The sequence below is a fragment of the Ochotona curzoniae genome, unplaced genomic scaffold (assembly GCF_017591425.1).
Source record: "Ochotona curzoniae isolate NIBS_2020 unplaced genomic scaffold, NIBS_Ocur_1.0 scaffold_2587, whole genome shotgun sequence".
Taxonomy (NCBI): domain Eukaryota; kingdom Metazoa; phylum Chordata; class Mammalia; order Lagomorpha; family Ochotonidae; genus Ochotona; species Ochotona curzoniae.
The window spans coordinates 6,857,630-6,879,103 of NW_024467096.1; the positions used below are offsets into that span (position 1 = coordinate 6,857,630).

The following is a 21,474-nucleotide window of genomic DNA, read 5'->3' on the forward strand; positions in this document are numbered from 1 at the left end:
TTTCTAAAAAGCCAGTTAACAGCGTGGTTAAGTGACGTCACCTTCGAGTCTAAGAGTGTTGAAACAGAAATCGCCGTCCGTGCCGGTGTGAGGCGTGGACGGGGCTGGCGGACACGCCCCGCGGTGCCCGGCCAGGCCGCGAGCCCGGCGCCGGGCTGGCGGAAGCGCTCCCGCCCGCTCAGGGAGCCGCTCCGGACCGGAGCCAGCCGGCGGGAGGCCGGAGCGAGCCGGCGGCGGGAGGAGGGACGCAGGGGGCGGGGCCAGAAGGTGGGCTTTGTTCTCTCCCCGCCCCGGCCCCGCCTTAGATATCGCGAGAGGGCGGGCCCGCGGGGTTGGGGCGGCCGCGTCGCTCCCGCGGTGGGGCTCTAGGCCGGCCTCTCTCCGCGGGCCGCGGGTGAAACGCCGGCGGTGAAGGGCGGCGCGCCGGGGGCCGCCGGGCCGGGCACCGTAGGCTCTGGCGTCGGGGTCATTTGTGTCGTGACCACCAGCGTCCGTGGCCGTCTTCGCGACAGCCAGAGGCGCTCAGGCTGCGTTAGCCCCGAGCGGGCTGTTGCGGCTGCCTTGGCGGGGGGCTCTGCGAGCGCCCGACCCCCTTCTCTTCCCGGACCCCACGCCAGCAGCGACCGTGAGCCGACCCCCGGAGCTCCCGGCAATGGCGGCCTCGACGGCCTCGCACCGGCCCATCAAAGGGATCCTGAAGAACAAGACCTCCGCGACTTCCTCTCGGGTGGCCTCGACCGAGCAGCCCCGCGGGAGCGTCGACGAGGAGCTGAGGTGAGAGCCGGGGCGGGGGATGGAGTCCGCCCTTCTCCGGCCGGGCGGCCGGCGTCCACCCCGGGGCCGCGCCCGGCTCTCCGGTCCGCAGCGCACGGCGAGTAAGGATAAAAGAGGGGCAGGAGCCCTGCCGTGTGCCGCGTTTCCTTGTTGTTAAAAAGTACGCACGTCTGTCATGTTTGGTAAACAGCCAGGAGCCTTGTGCTTGCCGTGGTTGGGGACCTTAAAGAATCAAACTGAAGTTACGGAGTTTTCTCTGACATTTCTTTGCCTCATTTCTGAGCTATCTAGGAATCTTTAGTAATTAGTGTGTTTACTTATCTTGGGAACCCTTTAAGACACGAGCCATTGAGACCGTCTCCCTCAGGCCCCCGCAAAAGACCCTTACTGTCGCCCTTAAGCTTCGGGCCACACACATGTCTGCCTGACTTCCTGGTGTGTCATTGTCACGACACTTCCTAAGTCCTTGATCTATATTTAATGGAAAGCTATTTACTGCGCGTAATTTTTGCATCTACAGCTAGTTTTGAATGCTTTCTAGTTTGTGTGCAGACACAAGTAAGCTCATCGTTGGGAGAGGAGCAACTTGAAGTGGTCCAGTGATATTTTAGTTGCTTGAGCCTTACTCTTTAGGGACCCGTGTTGCCCGGAAGCATTGGCATGTAGTAATAGATAATTGGAAACAACCCAAGGCCCATTAGTGAGAACTAGTGAAATATTCATTATGGTGTATGTGTGTATAATGGAACAATTTCCAGTGTGACTTTGTACACAGAGGAAGATCTCCAAGATACAAAGCTGGGTGGAAAAAAAAAAGTTTGCAGTAGATATAAAGTGTGAGACACTGGTTCACAGGTGCAAGAGGACCAGTGTATTAAAATGTAACTATATTTTGTTTTAAAAAAAAAAAGAGCTTAAAGTTACTGAAGTTGGGGAAGTCTTGAAACTGAGCTGTGATCATGAACCCTGAGACTGTTAGAATCAGAGCTTTCCTGTAAAAAGGATTTCATTTTGGACCATAAAAGGAATTCATAACTTCGTGATGATAACTTTGGGGTAACCTACATTACCTTAGAGAAAATATTAGATAGTATGACAAGTTTCTGAGTTTGGAAAGGGCCTTCCTTTTATCCAGCAGCTCCCAATGCCATGTCTCACTCACTCCCTTTTGGGTGCTGCAGTCCTGCATTCGGTGCCAGGCAATTTTCCAAACCCTGTTTGGGGTAAGCCACTTTAAATGGAGAGTTGTAGGGGAGGAGCGTGCATTTTAGGTCATGGATTAAGAAAACAGTCTCAGCAGAACAAAGCTATAATAGGAAGACCAAGGTAGTTGATGGCAGATAGCTGTGGACAGCCCTCAGGTAGCTTCAGGAATGTATGTCCAGGGACACTTGTGTTATACTGCAGTGTGAGCTTTTTGTCTTTTCTTTCTCTGCTTTCTTCTACTTATTCTCACCTTTGATCTGCTCTAATTTCCCCTGGCCCCATTGTATGGGTTGGCCCCTCTCTAATTGCCTAGGGTTTTCATCTAGGTCTTTTTTGTCTCCAAAGCTGCTGTCCTGGACTAAGTCAGCTGTTCCGGGCTTTGTGTGTAGAAGCTGCAGTTAGAATTGTGTCTTCAAAGGGAGCTACCAAGCTGTAAGTCATTGAGGGTCTTGATGCTTGGTTCCAAGTGGTAAAACGAGCTGGGCTTTTCATGATCAGTATTCTGTGACAGTAAAGCCAAGAAATAATTCTATTAGTCAAGCTGTCAAGCAGTGTGCATTGTGATGTCACAGCTTTTGCAAGCAACATTACTAACTTTATAAGGACCTCTTTGAACGGAAGTAATGAAGTACAGTTGAATGTACTTGGAACTCTAATGTCAAGTTTTAATTTAATTATAATCAGTATTCCCCCTTTTGCATAAAAAGGAAATGAATAATTCTTGCAATTACAAGGCACTTAAGAGTGAGAAACTTTAGAGGCTAATGTAGTGCCCACCCTGTGGCACCTGAATGGGCACCAGTTCATGTCCTGGCTTCTCCACTTCCCATCCAGCCCCTTGCTTGTTGCGTGGGAAAGCAGTAGAGGCTGTCCCGAGGTCGGGGGACCCTGCACCCACCTGGGAGACCTGGAAGGAGCTCTTGGCTCCTGGCTTCAGATTGGCTTACCGCCAACCATTGCAGCCATTTGGGGAGTGAATCAGTGGATGGAAGACATCTCTGTATCTCTCCTCTCTGTAAAAATCTGCCTTTCAAATTAAAAAAAATTTTTTTTGAAGGATTGAAAACTTCAAATGATAGTGTACTGATACAACTTGACATACAGAACAAGGCAGAAGAATTTTATGTGTGAAGTTGACCAGAGGTCTAAGTCTGTTGTTGTTACTTACAATAATTAAGCTCTGTGAAGTGCGCCCATACACTGAATCAGTGAGTACTGAAGCCTTGCTCTTAGGGGAAGTTGGAATAAGATTCCTGTACATATCTGGTCACACCTGTTCTGTGTCTCCACTTAGCAATGGTTTATTAACTTATGCTCACAACCAATGATACTATTAGCTTGTGCCTGAATAGAGGTTCTCTATTCTTGTTTTCTCTAAAAGTCACATCACAACCTTCTTGCACTTAAGAACATTAGACAGTGTTTTACACTTCAGAGCATAGGAAATTTACCAACAAAAATGTAAGAGAACAGATCCTGAAGGAATTGTGAAGAGACCTTTATACACTGTATAAGTGCTGAAATGAAAGAGCAGGCCTGGTTTGATTTCACCTGGGCCCAGTTCACCTCAACTAGAATCATGGGCAGTGGGCAAGTCTGACTTCTTCCTATTCAGGTGTCTGTGAGCAAATGCTGAGGCACCTGGAATACTGAAAATCCATTTTGACAGTTAATTACAGCCAGGGAATGTGAGTGATGAGGCTGAGTGCTGCCCTTACTAGTATTACTGTTCTCTTTGTGCTTTGCATTAGGATTGTTATTTTCAGTGAATGATTTCCTTGAAGATACTGTTTTATTAGATACTACTTTTTATTGATTGCTTAAATTAAAATTAGATGGAATCTATAAACACACTTAATTTGGCATAGATATATCTGGGTACATTGTGATCCATTGTCTAGTAAAACTTCACTGTCTTCTATTGATTGTAAGATTTCCGATATTCTTTCAACATACCTTGAAGATAGTGTACAGCTGCAGGTGTAAGTTAACCAGTGTGTGCATATATATATGTGTACTTCATGAAAACAGGGCACCATTGATTCTAAAACATTACCAAGAAAGAAAAACTGCCAATTATAAGGTGCCATCTATTTTAGTTATTTTATGGAAATATTAAAATTTCAAAAATGCACATTTTATATTACTAAAATATGTTAAATGTCACTAAAAGCCTATCTTATGAGAAGTGTTACACTTAAGGGTTGAACTGGGTAGTTGCTTGGGTTTGAATCCTGTCTGCCATGGCAAGCTATTAGTTATGATTTTCCAGTGAATTATTTTGTATGTGCACGTAGGTAAGCTGAAGTATTAAATGAATTAGTAAATGCAGCTGTCTAACCCAGTGCCTAACTTTTGGGTGTTAGTCTTGCTGTAATAGTAATGAATATAGGAATCTAACTTTTACTGTATCTCAGTGGGGTGTTCTATACAATCTGGGCTCCACTACTGCTTCAAAAAAATGTGCTTAAATTAATTTCCTTTGGTATAATTTAAGGTATAGGCATAATCCAATTCTGTCTTTTCTGCTAATAAAGAGGTGTGGAATATTACACACGAATCTCACTGTATAAAAGTTATTTTTTGCTTGCTTATAATTGCTTCTATCATTAAGTCTTCAACTGTTTGGTAATGACATCAGTCTCCAAAATCTTGTACTTTGTCAGCCTGTGCAAGTTGAATTTTTATTTAAAGAAAGAAAACTACTGATGAAATGTGCAATTAACGTTTTTTCACCCTGAAGCAAAAATCCTACTTCCCACACCAGGCACAGGCAAAGCTATCAAAAGAGCATGTCACAGCAACAAAAAGTATGTGTAGGTTTTTGAAGTGGCATCCTTTGACCTAACAAAGTGAAAGTGAGAAGTTGGGACTTTTTATTGATCAGATTTAGGTTGCAGCAAAACTAGTGACCCAAGACAGAGTTGGAGAGAGGCCTAAAACCAGCAGGTGCTTTTGCCATCACAGCAGACCTGCCATGGTGGTGCCTCTGTTTCTGTCTGCAGAGAGACTGGTCCAGAAAGGTCACGCAGTGCATGATGTTGATGTTAAAAGTTCAGGGTCATGCCATGAATTCTGTTACTCCACAGCAAGTATAAATAATATTAAAGCTTTGGAGATGTGGATCTTCATATCCAGTGCCTTCTGATAGTTTATTGAAATTTCATTGATTTCTTAACATTTTGGGCAGATTGTAGTTTTTTCTTCTCCCCACTTTTAAAGATTCATTGTTTTGGGGCATAGTGCAGTAGCCTAGTGGCTAGAGTCTTCACCTTGCACACACCTAGATCCCTTTGGGGCACTGGTTCTTATCCTGGATACTCTGCTTTCCTTCTAGCTCCCTGCCTGTGGTCTGGGAAAGCAGAAGAGAACAGTCCAAATTGTTGGGACCCTACACCCGTGTGGGAGACCTGGAAGAAGCTCCTGGCTCCTGGGTTCATACTGGTGCAGCTTCGGCCGTTTGTGGCCACTTGTGGAGTGAACCAGCGGATGTCCCCTTCTCTCTGTAAATCTGACTTTCCAATAAAAATAAATCTTTTAAAAAAATATTTACTGATTTACTTATTTGTTTAAAAAAAAAATGATGGAGAGTGGGAGAGATCTTCCATCGGCTGGTTCACTTCCAAACTACTGCTGCCACTAGGGTATGCCATTTGAAGCCAGGACCTGGGAACCCTATCCAGTTCTGCCCCATGGATGGCAGGATCTCAGTTACTTGAGCCCTCACTTGCTGCCTCCCGGGTTGCGCTTTAGCAGGAAGCTGGATTGGAAGCAGTGTGAATGAGACCTCCATTCAGGCACTCCAGTAGTGGGACACAAGCATCTCAAGTGTCTTACCTAAATTTACAGCCATCCCTAAATCTACAAATATTTGCAGAAAATAATGAATAATAAAGTTTCTGAAACTAAATTTAATCTGAAGTAGAGAACTAACTGCTTTTTAGAAATGCTCATTTTGTAGCAATTCCTGAGTATTTCCAAAAATGATTTAGGTTTCAAATCTTATAGGACAAAGGTAGAAGGGAATTAACGCAAAAGCAATTTAAACTTCTTTTCAGAAAACTTTATTGGAACTCAGCCCCTGTATATTAAGTGAAATCTTGTTTTAGTATTTTTTAAAGGTTTATTTTTATTTAGAGAATCAGGTTTACAGAGAAGGAGAAACAGAGAGGAAGATTGGTACACTCCCCAAATGGCCACAACAGCTGGGGCTGTCAGTCCTAAGTCAAGAACTTTTTCCCACAAGGAACCATAGCACTTGGGCCATCTTTCACTGCTTTCCCAGGTGCATCAGCACATGGGGAGCTGGACCACGAGTGAAACATCCAGGTTTCAAATAAGAGACCACTCTCTGCCACAGTGCTGGTCCATGTTCTAGTGTTTTTAATCCAAGACTTTGGATTTTAGAATCCTAAAAGCTCCTTCACATTTATATGGTGCTTTTATAATTTGATTTCACAGACGTTATTTCAACATTATTCATGGGAAGTGTTATAACTCCATTTTATAATAATTTTCACATAAATATAACCCAAAAGAGGGTGTTTATTGGAATTGTTTGTAATAAACGACACTAGCGAAGGGTGGCTGCAACTTAAAACAGTGGTCTCCCAACTAGTTTGTATTTTGTTTTCTGGCACAGAATCAACTATTAGTATGATAGGTAGAAGACCGGACATCTGAAGAATAGGTACTATTAAAGGTCTTTTTATCCAATCTAGCTTAACTGATTTTTTTTTTAATATCAGAGACATTTTAATTTGATTAGCTGAAAATTCAGAGTTTCCTGCTGAATGAATAATGATGCAGTAGAAATGTTTTCTTTCTTAAAAATAATGACCTGTTGGGCCCTGCATGGTAGCTTACTGGCTAACGTCATTGTCCTACGTGCACCAGAATCCCACATGGGTCCCAGTTCGTGTCCTTGCTGCTCCACTTCCCATCCAGCTCCCTGCTTGTGGCCTGGGAGAAAGCAGTTGAGAATGGCCCAAAGCCTTGGGACGCTGCACCCACATGGGAGACCTGGAAGAGCCTCTGATCTCCGCTCTGGCCATTGTGGCCATTTGGGGAGTGAGTCAGCTGACACAAGATTTTTCTCTGGGACTGGGAGGCATGGCCTAGCAGCTAAAGTCCTCACCCTGAACGCACCCGGGATCCCACATGGGCACCAGTTCTAATCCCAGTTAGCTCCAATTCCCATCCAGCTCCCTGCTTGTGGCCTGGGAAAGCAGTCAAGGACGGCCCCAAGCCTTGGGGTGCTGCACTCTCAAGGGAGACCTGGAGGAGGTTCTAGGCTTCTGGCTTCGGATTGGCACAGCACCGGCCGTTGCAGTCCCTTGCGGAGTGACTCATCAGATGGAAGATCTTCCTCTCTGTCTCTCCTCCTCTCTGTATGTCCACCTTTCCTATAAAAATAAATAAAATCTTTAAAAAAAAAAAAGATTTTTCTCTGTCTCTCCTCTCTGTATATCTGCCTTTCCAATAAAAATAAGTAAATTTTTTTTAAAAATAAAAACGACCAGTGTCTTAGTTTTTAGCTTCATGTAGGTGTTTCAGACTTTGACTGTTTCGCAATGAGGAGACTTTAAGGCAACTCTAACCTTTTTTGGGAGGGGGTGCAAATTGCCTTCATCACCTGTGAAATATCTGTCTCTGCATCCATAGCCTTCAGAAAGTGCTGCACCATAAGCCAGCTCCCAGCTATTGCATTTCTTAATAAACTCTTGTTTTCTGTTAAAAATAAGGTGAGCTGTAGTATTTATTTACAATGGAATTTCATCATGGAACTCTGAATTCAATAAAATTTTTGCTGTAACTTTATGTTATTAATGTTTTATTTATTTACTAATTGTTGTGGATTATCTCTGAAGAAGTTGTGCAAAGAAATATTCCTGGTCCTTTTTTTTTTTTTTTAACAATTACTGATATACGTCTGAAATCCATAACTACTAAGATATGTAGATAATGTAAATAATGTTTAGATAATAATATTAGTTATTAATTCCATAGGTCAGGTAAAGACTACATGTACCTTAGTAGTGTTTGGAGCCCGAGAGAGATTCTAAATTACTTTGTTTTTACTATATAAGCACAAATTGTTTTTCTAGTATAACATATTCAGAGCACTTACTATATGTAAAAATATACAGATATCAATAGTTAAATAGCAATTAATATAGAGGATTTAGATGGCCATAAATTATAGTTGTGCATTTTGTATTTTACTGCATTGGGGAATGTTTTTTCTTTTTAATTTTAGTAAGAAGTCGCAGAAGTGGGATGAAATGAACATCTTGGCCACTTATCATCCAGCAGACAAAGACTATGGCTTAATGAAAATAGATGAGCCAAGCACCCCTTACCACAGGTAATGTTCTGTGGAAGCTGTTCCTTTAGTGATTCGCTGCTGCATTGCCTTGTTGGAAGCTTCTCTGTATAATTGGTCATTTGATTCTGTTTTGTTTTATGTTTGTCGCTAGATTACCAGTTAATACTGCATAATTCTAAATGACAGTATAAGTAATATATAGGTTTAAAATTGTGGAATGCATTGTATACATTATCATTACAGTGTCAGACATTTACTTCTTGTTCCTTAGTAGTCACTAGCTGCTAATGATGCTAAAGATGAGTAGTCATTGCTGCTACTAGCAACTTGATGTGTTTATTTTTGCATTTATGTAGTTTGATGGTTTCAGCATTGTCATGATTTTTGGTAGTTTTGAATTTCATAATTTTTTAAATGAATTGTAAATTCTCTAAGAAGACAAAAATGATAAGATGTAAATTTGAAATAAGTAACATTACCCAAAGTTATGCTCTGAAAAGTACTTAATGTTTTCATCCTGGAAATTAAGACAGCTTTGATCCAGAAGTTACCAGTACAATAGATTCAAATGCTAAATTTTAAATTAATGAATGAAAACCTTGGAAGCTAATTCAAGATAACTTGATACTAAGAAAAATAATTTAAGAATATAAAGATGTTAAAGATTGTGACAAAGGTAGAAATAAGTAGGCCAAATGATGAAACTGAATGATAATGAAATCCGAGACAAGACTGCATATACAAGAAAAAGTTTGTAACCATATTTTTCTCCCAATCACGGGTATATGCTTTCTGTTTTTTTGTTTGTTTATTTCATTTTTTTGTTTGTCATTTGTTTAAGTTTTTTGTTTTATTTGTTTTTATCACAGATATATGGTTTAAAACCATCTCAGAACCTTTGTTGTACCAAAATTGGGGTAATTGTGGTAGCCAGATCTTGCTTATCTGCATTGGTTGGACATAGTTACAGCTGTTATTTTTTGAACTTTACTATTTAAAACATAATAAACGTGAATGGTAGATATTTGATATTGCTCCCCGCCACCCAGTCCCCAAGTGTATCCTTACTCCAATAGTTGCTGAGAAGTTATTTGGACTCTGTAATGGAGGCTGAGTGTATGCAGAGAGAAACGCCCTCAGCTTTACCAGTTCAAGGCTCAGTATTCCCATTCCATGCTTTGCTTTTAGTTCATTTAGCAGAAGATACATTTCATGGAAAGATTTATTATACTACCTAAGAATTTTACCCTGTTGATATAAAACATTAGTTCTTTTATTTACATGCACAATTATAAAGTAGTCATCTGTAAATTCCATGGCATAACCTAGAAGAAATTGAAAACTGTTGATTTTACATTAATTTGTCTAATTAAATCCAGTAATGCACAGGTATTTAATTCACATTTCTTTGGGGAAAAGCAACATCTTCTAAACTATAGCTATTTTAAACGTGCCTTTTGGATTAACCAATAAACATATTGACCAGGAGTTTTTTATTATATTGCTCAATTCTGCTTTGTATACTTTTCAGTAGTTTAAGAATTGAGGCTGACTTTTACAGTAAACTGGACTTTTTTTGTTGTTGTTGTTAGCAGATAGAAAAGGAAGAGCTAAAGAGTTAAACTTCCTGAATCAGAGCCACTGGATCTAGATTTTTGTTACTTTTCCTGTTTTTTGTGTCTCTGTAGCTCATTGCCTCTCTTAAGGCTGATAGACACATGCATGCTCTAAAACAAGACAGTGGTTTCCTTGCATTACTTGTTTTCTCCCACTTTGTTGGAATAGAAAGCATTTTTATTTTTTTCCCAATATTCAAGTTTTCTGCTTTTATCTTTTTGGTTGGATTATTAGCATTTTAAGATACTTTACAATTTTTTTATTTACTTGAAAGGCTGCTATAACATCCCTTTTGCTGAAGCTGGGAACCAAAAAATCAGTCCGGTTCTCCAATAAGTGGAAGGAACCCCAACCATGTGAGACTCAGGGACTCCATTAGCAGACAGCTGGTAAAGGAGCCACGGACCAGTCTTGAGCCAGGCATTCCCACCTGGATGCAGACACCTTAACTGGTATATTGACTGCCAGCCAAATGCCTGCTGTATTTTGTTGTTCCTTTTAATCAGTTGGAACTTTTTCCTTATTGGTGGTATATTTTAAATATTTTCATTGAATAGAAATTTTATACAATTAAACCTCAAAGATGGTGACAGTACAGTAAGTATATTGGTATTTTAAAATAGATTGGTAGAATTGCATTTGTATGTCTTGTTTTTCTGATTATATAATTGTTTTAATTACATTATGCTTGCCAACCCTAGTATGATAGGTGACGATGAGGACATATACAGCGATTCAGAAACCAGTGAAGCCGTAACTCCAGACACCTTAGCTAAGAAGTAAGTATTATCGACTGTAAAGCATTATCACTTACACTGTTTTTTCGTTTTTTAAAGATGTATTTATTTTTATCGGAAAGTCAGATTTACAGAGAGACAGGAAAGATCTTCCATCCATTGATTCACTCCCCAAGTGGCCACTCAGGTCAGAGCCATTCCGAAGCCAGGAGTCAGGAGCTTCTTCCAGGTCTCCCACACCGGTGCAGGGTGCCAAGGCTTTGGGCCATTCTCTCCTGCTTCTCCAGGCCACAAGCGGGGAGCTGGATGGGAAATTGGAGCAGCTGGGATTAGAATCTTTCCACATATGGGATCCCAGTGTGTGCAAGGTGAGGACTTTAGCCACTAGACTACTGTAATGGACCCACTTAAGCTGTTTTGATTGTACTAAATTGAAGACATTACTTGTACAAGTACAGATTAAAGGCCAAATTAATGTGAATCTTTCACACCAACTTTCATAGTTTTGTTTCTTGATTAAAATTAGGGTGTGCAGGTGGTAGGAAAATTGTAGTTCAGGACTTGAAGCTAGGATATACAGGTATATCAGTTTCCTGTGGGATGTGTGTGTGTGTGTGTGTGTGTGTGTGTGTGTGTGTGTGTGATATCCTGCCATCTACATTTTCAAAATAGAAATATAGAGGTCAAAAGAAAAGTTCAGGGGCCCGGTGGCGTGGCCTAGCGGCCAAAGTCCTCTCCTTGAACCCACCGTGGAGCCCATATTGGTGCCAGTTCTAATCCTGGCAGCTCCACTTCCCATCCAGCTCCCTGCTTGTGGCCTGGGAAAGCAGTCGAGGACAGTCCACAGCCTTGGGACCCTGCACCCATGTGGGAGACCTGGAAGAAGTTCCTGGCTCCCGGCTTCAGGTCGGCATAGCATCGGCCATTGCTTGGGGAGTGAATCATCGGATGGAAGATCTTCCTCTCTGTATATCTGACTTTGTAATAAAAATAAATAAATCTTAAAAAAAAAAGTTTAGAGAATTTTCTGCTGCTCATTGATTTCTTGCACCCTTCCTCTGTTCTTGTTGCTTGTTCGATTCTAAACCCATTTTTAACTCTTGCTTTTTGGTTTTCCCCCTTAGCATATTAATTAGATGTTCTAGTGACATTTAGATTTTAAATATTGAGATGTTTTTATGACATTCAGAAGTTGAATAAGTAAAATATTTAAGCTATCAGAACACTAATCTCCTTGCAAATGCTTGTTGTGTAGATTGGCTGCTGCTGAAGGCTCAGAGCCGAAGTACCGAATTCGGGAACAGGAAAGCAGTGGAGAGGAGGACAATGACCTGTCCCCTGAAGAACGAGGTAGTGGATTTGTTTTCTTTATTGCTTGCTGTGTGCTGCTAATAATTATTGCTAATGTAAACTCATCATCTGGAAGCAGGTCATTTTTATTTAGGAGAGTGGCAGGTAGAAAAATGAAAATCGATGCTGTTACCTTTCTCATTCTGCTTTATGAGGGTTTTTCTCTCCTGATTTCAAGAATTTGGGGAAATACTGCCATTTTTAAAATCATCATTAATATGCTTTTCTCTATGCTTTTTGGTATTTGGTGTAGCATACTCGGTATGTATTTAATTAGTGCATTTAGAGCCACTGAGTGTTTGGGTGGACTTTGGGGTGTGGATAACTGTAAGAGCTCATTTTCCTATGACTTTTGTTTTTCCTGCTGCAGAATAGACATGTATTTATCAAATGAACCAAGATGGTCAGATGTAAAGAGCTTTATTGGAAGAAAAGGAGGAGTAGTGTGATGGAAAATGAGGTGGAGCCCTCTTAACGGGTAGGAGAGGCTCTGGTAGCGTGTTAAGGTTCACGTGCAGTTTAAGACACTGCTACCCGCTCATGGTTTCTGTTCTTGCAAGTAACGGTGGCTTTATATAGGGGCCTGGAGAGAAGGAGTGTATTTCACCTTTTCTTTTTCTTTTTTGTGCTGCTCTGACTGTGTGAATATATAATCTCAAGAATTTTAAATTGTGTAGTCAGCTTCTACATCTGTATCTTTAGATGCAGCAACCTGAAATCAAAAATACGTTTTAAAAATTTGTTTATATATAAGTTGAGCTTATCCAAAGCCAGGAGCCAGGAGCTTCTTCTGGGTCTTCCATATGTGTGCAAAGTTCCAAGGCTTTGGACCATCCTCCACTGCTTTCCCAGGCCACAAGCAAGGAGCTAGATGGGAAGTGCAACAGCCAGGGCTCAAAACAGTGCCAATATTGGGATCCAGTGTTTACAAGGAGAGGTTTAGCCAGTTGAGTCTATCATGCCGAGTCCTGGAATGAAGAAAATATTTTTTTAAAGATATATTTTATTTTCATTACAAAGTCAGATATACAGAGAGGAGGAGAGACAGAGAGGAAGATCTACCGTCTGATGATTCACTCCCCAAGTGGGAGCAACAGCTGGTGCTGCGCAGATCCGAAGCCAGGGGCCAGTAACTTCTTCCAGGTCGCCCTTGTGGGTGCAGAGTCCTAAGTCTTTGGGCCGTCCTCGACTGCCTTCCCAGGCCACAGGCAGGGAGCTGGATGGGAATTGGAGCTACCAGGATTAGAACTGGTGCCCATATGGGATCCCAGAGCATTCAAGGCGAGGACTTTAGCCGCTAGGCCACACCACCAGGCCTGGGGGTGAAGATTATTAAGGAAAAAAATTTTAATCAGGTCAACACAGATCTTGTTTCTTTAATTGTTCCCTAAATGATACAATATAAATAACAGCTAGTCATATAGTTACAGTATTAGATCACATGGCATTACATGGTATTATGTATTATAAGTAACTTAGGTATGATTTAAAGTATATAGGAATATGAGAAGGTTATTTGCAAACACTTGACCTTTTTTCCTTCAGTTTCCAAATGATGCTTTTGTCAGATTATTAGAGCATTAAATTTATCTAAAATTCTTACTTGAAGTTTGCTGTTGGGTATGTGTTTATTTTTGTGTTTTCTAGCATCTTAGGCACAATTTTGGGGGGATGTTTTGTGAAATGCAACCTCTAGCCCCTTGTTTCATGGGAAAAAGAAACTGCAGTGATGTGGATATTGCCCACTCTTACTCATTCTCAGATTATGTAAATCCTTTACCAACCTTCTAGCTGGCACATGTACAGTGTGGTGTTTCAAAGGTTCAGAAGAACTAGACTCCGCAGCTCCATTTTTAGCCTTGTAGGTTAAAACAACAATAAACGAAAAAAACAGACTGCCTCTTGCAACGAAGCACCACCACTGAACCCAGTTTCTGCTTGTTTCCAAGCCAGTCAGCTTGGCAGTTGCCAAAATCAAACTGACTTCTAGCCTCTCCTGGGAAGAAGTGTCTGTTTGTTGGTTTGTTTTAATAAAACAAATAAATCCAAGTTTCTCTTTTTCAAGATAATCTTGTTAGGGTTTTCTGTGTCACCAGTGCTTGCTTAGCTCACAGAGCTGCTGTAGCAGAACTTCCAGTGTGTTGTATTCACATTTTACTCACACATCCTCTCCTTTTCAAATGTTTGGCATCCTTGACTACTCCTCACTGGGGAAATTTTCTAGATTAGAAATTTGCATGAGGGGTCTCTTCTATCACCCAGTGATGAACAGGTCAAGCTTGGTTCCTTGGTTTCCTTCAGTGTTACTGCTTACTAATGAGCAGTTTTGTTTTGTTAGTCTCCAGTCTCTGTCCTTTATTCACAGTTCATGGGTCATTGGGCTGCCTGTCACTAGCTAAATAAGGAGCTTCAGGATCTGCAGACCTCCAAGATCTGCAGGAGATCCTGGACCCAGCGCCACTGTGGGTACCAAGGGATGGCCATGCTTTGTTTTGGGGGGTTGTTTGTTTATTTGTTTTTAACTATCTTTAAAATAGAAAAAGGAGTCTCAATACAGGGGAAAATATGCAAGAAACACACATTCAGAAAAAAGAAGGTAGAAGTATACTTGAAACTTTGCAATGTGGGACCTGCCTGTGCTGTAAAAGAAATTCAGACACTTAAGAGCTTAGACTCCAGATATTTGTCACTTGGCTGTCGAGAGCTTTATCTTACGTGGCTACTGAGGTATAGTTTGCTATTCTTTCCATGAATTTTGAGAGGAATACAGCCCATTCAACAGAACTATGATGGTCTGAGCCTAATATTTGTATGAGAGAAATTTTACATGTAGTTCATTCTCAAGTTATGTCATTATCTCTTCTACTTTCAGTGACTTCCTGATTTATTTTCCCAAAATATTTCACAAGGGAAAGAGCCCTTGGAAAGGTTTTAAGATGAAAGTTGTTACTAGAGTGTGTATCCTCATTACTCTCTCTGAAGTTAGGATCTACTGAGAATTGTTACCTTTGTTACCTGTGTTACCTGTTTTCAGGGGAATGGTTACTTAAGTTACAGTTCCAGAGTCAACCAAAAGGGGGAGTCCTTCACCTAATTATTCTCATACTTTAGGGAAGGACAGTAATTAACTGCAACATAGTTACATCTGAAAAAACATTTATTGATATTGAAGTTTCCTAGAAAATAAATCTTAATATTTAAATTGAAAATAGTTGTCTATGAAGTTAGATCTAAGTTTGTACTGTAGATATTTTGCTTCCCTGATTTGCTTAACTTCTCTGAAACTCAGTTTTCTGATTTTTTTTTTTCGTTTATTTTTTTGAAAGGAAACTTACAGAAGGAAGGAAGAGTCAGAGACATCTTCCATACATTGGTTCACTGTCCAAATGATTACAACTGCTAGGGCTGAGCCAGGCCTAAGTCAGAAACCAGGAGCTTCATCTAGGTCTCCCACATGGTCCAAGCACTTGGGCCATCTTTTGCTGCTTTCCCAGGCCATAAGGATGGAGCTGGCTCAGAGCAGAGCAGCCGTGACTCAAATCAGAGCCCATATGGGATACCAGCATTGCAGGCGATAGCTTAACCTGCTAACATCACAGTGCCGTTTTCTGTTCTCTAAATGGAGAGTGCTAAAACTATTTCAAACTTTTTGGCAATAAATGAGATGAATCCTTTAAAGCACTGGCACTGTACTGGTGTATTATAAATGCTGAATAAACATTACCCTGTAAAACATAAAGGTAGATAAAAAAGGAACAACTGACTTGTTGTTCATATGAATAGTTGACCATGGCTAGGGCCCAAAACCAAAGTGTGTTAAAGTATATTACTTTAATTGCTTTATGTTTATACTTTATTTATACTTTATATTACTTTAATTACAAAGTGTATTAAAGTATATTACTCATTTGCATTATGTTGCTCTGGTGTACAAAAATTACAAATGAAGTGAATACTGATATTCAAAGGAGATGAGACCACACTTATATTAGAAGCATTCTTTTTTTTTTTTTTTTTTAAGATTTCTTTCTGTTTCTGAAAGGAAGAGCTCCTGCCTCCTAGTTTTGAATTCACTCAGCTCTGGCCGTTGCAGCCACTTGGGGAGTGAATCAGCAGATGGAAGATCTTTCTCCCTTGTCTCCTTCTCTGTAAATCTGACTTTCCAACAATAATAATAATAATAATAAGGTCATGACTATACTGTGTACATGAGAGAAACGTGTCTTGTTTGTATATTAAAATACTAAAATTAACCTTTAGTTCTTGGCCAAAAATTAACCACTATTAATTGTTGTCTTGTATAATGCATGAATGCTTGTATATGTGTATGTACAGACTTTGTGCATGATATTTTTTGTGATTCAGCTTTTGCCGAAATATATTTAAAATTTCTCCACAAAAATATGACTCTTAATATCTCTTATTTCTGTTCTTCTATTGTGATGTATCTAAAACAAAGGTTAGCAAGATTTTCTGTAAAGCGTCAGGTAGTAAACATTTTGGAATTTGTGGTCTTGTAGGGTTTTTGCAGACTACTCAACTCTGCCATGGAGCATAAAGGCAGCGTTAAACGTGATGAAAATAAAAGAGTGCAACTGTTCTCCAGGAAAACCCAGACTCTTGAGAGACTTTCTAAGCTTGCTTTTATGATATCTTACAGAAAAAAAACGGCAATTTGAAATGAAAAGGAAACTTCACTACAATGAAGGACTGAATATTAAATTAGCTAGACAATTGATTTCAAAAGACCTACATGATGATGATGAAGATGAAGATGAAGAAATGTTGGAGACTGCAGATGGAGAAAGCATGAATACAGAAGAATCAAATCAAGGTTTGATGATTTGAAAGTGAAAACAACTCATTAAGCTAAAGGCTTTTAAAATTTTAGTTTTGGTGACCAATTTCAAAAAAAATTTTAAAAACGTTTGTTAAAACCATACATTTTGTTACGTGACTTTGTTTTGTGATTTATATGGCCTTCTATAAGGAGATCTGGATGCCAAATGGTGAATCAAACCCAGACATTCCTATATGGAATGCAGATGCCTTTGTCCATTCTGTAAGCTAATTTTTAGTGTGGAAGACTTATTTTATGTCCCAATCGTTGTAAAACATTTCATGTCTTTCCAATGTGAATTCTCTATCAGATTAGCAGGTTGTGTGATTTTTTTTTAAAGATTTACTTATTTTTACTTCAGACTTACAGAGAGAGGGAGGAATCTTCCATCCATCAGATTATTTCCCACATGGTCACAGTGGCCAGAACTGGACTAGTCTGAAGCCAGGAGCTTCTTCCAGATCTCTCATGTGGGTGCACAGGCCCAAGGACTTAAGCCATCCCCTGTTGCTTTCCAAGGTCATAAGCAGGGAGCTGGATCAGAAGTGAAGGATCAGGATAAGAGCCAGCACCTGTATGGGATGTGGCATCATCGGCTGATGATTAACTTGCTATGTTACCATGCTGAGCCCTGTGATTTTACTTTTTTAAGTCTTTGAACATTCTCTTAAAACATCTCTTTCCTAGTGATAGGAAGTGGGTTTTGCTGATTTATTGTTCTGAAGGTGAATGTCTTGTTCAACTAATGATTTTTCTATGCCCGTTACCTACTTTTCATATTTAAACACTGATGATTCTTACTGGTGATGCAGCTTAGTTTGTTTATGACACCTAGAATGGTTAAGTCCTAGGAAAGTAAACTATTATATTATTGTTTTGGTGTGCATAGTATGAAGTGTATGAGTAATTCTTTGATACAAACTGATGAATTACTGTCTTGGTTGCAATTTTTTTGTTATGCACATTGAGGAGTAGTGCTACATGTTTCTCTTCTTTTATCAAATATATAATCTATATTTAGACAGCCTGTCTCCTGTCCTAACTGCTTTGGAATCTTTGTTTTCCTTTTGACCTATATCTATAGGGGTTGTTGTATTTGTTTGTCCTGGTTTTGATGTATTTAAATGAATAGCTTCAACTTTTCATCAATTTCTGTTCAGACTTTCCATATTAATATGGTTAGACCCTACAAATACCCCCTTTCTGCTAGAAATTGCACCTGTATTAATTATATCAAAAGATTCAAACATTAGGGCCCAGCGTGATGGCCTAGTGGATAGATTTTCCTGTTGCATCCGTGGGGATCCCCTGTGGGTGCCAATTTGTGTCTTCACTGCTCCACTTGCCATCAGCTCCCTGCTTATGGCCTAGGAAAGCATTAGAGCATGGCCCAAAGCCTTGGGACCCTGCACCCGCGTGCGAGACCCGCAAGAGGCTCTTGGCTTTCAGATGGGCTCAGCTCTGCCATTGCAGACACTTGAGGAGTGAACCAGTTTTCTGTATCTCCTTCTCTCTGTATATCTGACTTTCCAATAAAGAATAAATCATTGCAAAAAAAAAATCAAAGATTAGAGAGTTTCTTTCCTTTTCATTTCTTAAGCCACGATTTTTTTAGAACAGTGACCTTTTGCTCGTCTCTTCCTGTAAGTTGTTAAATTTTGCACAAACATAAATGCACTTGTCTTCGTACATATAGCATATGATTAAATTTTGTTTTTGCTCAGTGCCTGATTTTTCTCCAGTGGAGATAGGCTTCAGAAGTCCACATCAGGGGAGGAAAGGCTACCTAACTATTTATTGTCTCCCATTTTTAGGCCCTTAAACACCTAAAAGATTTTAAAATCTCCATATTCTAAAAGACCAGTTACTTTTCAGCATTGGCAGTTTCTTTCCCTCCCTGTTTTCTTCCCCAATCCTGTGTTTTTATTGCATTTTTATAAAACCTTTTTATAGTGTCCAGTGCTTACAGTAAATACTTTGTTCTCCACCTGTGATTCCTCATAGAAAGAATCAGTCTGAAGTCTATTTGCCCTACCACCAAGTCTGCTACATTTCTCTTTAGATTTTGTAGGCAGAGGCCCAGGGTGGTGCGCCAGTGGCGAAATCCACCTTGCATATACCAGGATCCTGTATGGGCACCAGTGTGTGTCCAGGCTGTTCCACTTCCCATCCAGCTCTTGCTTGTAGCATGGAAAGCAGGAGAGAATGACCCAAAGCCTTGGGACCCTGTGTCTGCATAGGAGATCCAGAAGAAGCTCTTGGCTATTGGTTTTGGATCAGCTCAGCTCTGGCCGTTGCAGCCATTTGGCGAGTGAACTAGAGGATGGAAGATCTTTCTATTTCTCCTGCTTTTTGTAAATCTGACTTTTTAATAAAAATAAATTTTAAGAATAAATAAATAAATAAAAATAATGCCAAAGTGGCATTGTGGAACAGCAGATTAAGTCTACCTTTCCAATAATAAATAAATAAATCTTTAAAGAAAAGAAAAAGGATATGTAGGCAGGAAGACCCAAATTCATCACGGTTTAAGTCAGCCTATAGGAAATGTATCTGCTTGTTTTTAAGTTTTTTATATTTGTTTGGCTTAGCTAGTTCCATGGTTAGCAAATTGTTGACTTTTGTTTTAATTTTTTCAGGATCTACTCCAAGTGATCAACAGCAAAACAAATCCCAGAGTTCATAGAAGAGAGTTCTTCAGCTTGCAGTTGTTTGTCCAATACAAACCTTGTTACTGTGATGCACTGCTTCTCGTTCTCCGTAATCTGTGACTTGAGTACCAAAATACGTCCCAGTTCCTATATATTGCCAAGAATTAAATAACTTAGAAACTGATTAGATGGAAAATGCCTAATTGATCCATATATTCTTGTTCCTAGTACTTCACCACAGTGTGATGTCATCAGTCCAAAACTGTATTACTTTTGTAAGAACACTGGTTAATTTGTATAAGATATTATAGAACTTTTTATGCTTTAGAGAGTAAGTAATGTCTTTTAGAGGAGAAAGGGAACTAATTTATTTTCGTCACTCCTAGATGTAGTAGCTCTTACGAAAAGTTTGTGTGTGTGTGTGTGTGTGTGTGTGTGTGTGTGAGAGAGAGAGAGAGAGAGAGAGAAGCCAATTGGAGTAACAAAACACATGAACTGATAAGTATTCAGAGTGAAAAGTATTTTAACCATGGTCCTCAACTTGATTTGTCTACTTGTTTCAGAAAGATTCTAACTATTGGGTTTTCTAGACTGTTAATTTAAAAATTCCAGTTAAGTTTCTTTGCAGCTACAAGGAAAGGACTAAATTTTATCAAAAGTAACAGTTTTCCACAAATCATCCATTTAAACATTTATACTATCAACTGTTTGGTTTTGGTTTTTGGTTTCTTGGAGTATTTTTCTTGTTTTTGTTTTTGCTTTTGTTTTCTACACTGGGGAGACTGTCAGTTTTTGACACACATTGCAATGTAGTATTCGCAGCATCCCCTCCATATTCCTATCTCAGCGTCCTGCTTGTGTTTTCTGCTCCTTTCACACATACACATGGAATCCTTTAGTTCTTCAAGGACTGTAAAGATTATCATAACAGTAAAGAACTTCCATATTCTGTCATTTGCTTTTATGAAATTCTTAGTCATCGAGGTCTGTTAGTTCTAGTATGTGAAGAACCTAGATGGAGCAGCAGCAGTGCAGTAGTCAGGAAATACAGCTCAGGGCTGAATTTCTACACCTCTAAATTATAGCTTGCTAATGAAATTACTGTTCTCCATGTGACTTGATTTCATTAGACTGTAGAAGACAACTGCGATATTGCATGAGAGAATTGTATGTAACCACTTGGATGATTGTTCCTGAATGTACGGACAGAAGTAAGCCTGAACACTTCTGAGTTTATGAACTTTTAGTTCCTGCTTTAAGGGAATATGATAATGGTATACTATAACAAATGTACTTTATTCTTCTAACACAGTAAGAATTATTTGGGTTATTTCCTTGAAGAATATAGTTACCGCGTATTTCGGTTTTGTGACAATTTCCATTTCTAGTTAATTATTTGTATCTGAATTTTTTGTTAGTACCAAAAATTCATTAAGTAAACAGAATTTTAAAACAATTGCTGAATATTATATATATGAAATGACTTTTATGGAACAGCTTAATCTTCCACTTCCATGTTTATGGAAATATCCGTATATTAAAATAAATAAAAAGTGGAAGAATTCTTTGCTGTTAGATGAATGTATTTTGAATGTCTCTTTTTCTTTTTATGGGGCCTAACCACAGTACCTCCAAACTGCAGATATGGTATTATAATTAAACATTTTATGTACCTGGTACATAATCATTGGTCTATAAACAAAACAATCTGTGTCCTGAATTAAAATATCAGCCTGACCATAACTGCTAAAAGCCGTCTGCAAGAGGCAGAGAGTTGGTCTGGACGAGTGTGTGTGTTCGTGTGTACATGCTTGGAGCCTTGGGTCTGAGCTTCTCATTTTGAGTTCCTACAACACATCCAGATGCTCTGTAGAAAGTAGGTGTTGTATGGTGAAAACCAGGGAGGAAGTCTAACAGTGAAATTTTAGTGTTTTCTGCACACTATTTTCTTGACACATAAATCAAGCAAAC

General features: G+C 39.7%; 1 protein-coding gene across 3 annotated transcripts; it reads left to right on the plus strand.

Moving 5' to 3' along the window:
* The first annotated feature begins 337 nt into the window (after nt 1-337).
* PPP1R2 (protein phosphatase 1 regulatory inhibitor subunit 2) lies at nt 338-21,223 on the plus strand. 3 transcript variants are annotated; one of them, XM_041002692.1, is made up of 6 exons: nt 338-774; nt 8,240-8,347; nt 10,627-10,704; nt 11,918-12,015; nt 16,673-16,846; nt 19,492-21,223. In XM_041002692.1, the coding sequence occupies exons 1-6, from the start codon at nt 653-655 to the stop codon at nt 19,536-19,538; spliced, it is 627 nt and encodes a 208-aa protein (XP_040858626.1). In that variant the 5' UTR covers nt 338-652; the 3' UTR covers nt 19,539-21,223. The 3 variants fall into 3 exon arrangements, with proteins under 3 accessions (XP_040858626.1, XP_040858628.1, XP_040858627.1); XM_041002693.1 differs by having other exon boundaries at nt 339-774; nt 11,918-12,012; XM_041002694.1 differs by lacking the exon at nt 10,627-10,704 and having other exon boundaries at nt 11,918-12,012.
* Nucleotides 21,224-21,474: the final 251 nt, after the last annotated feature.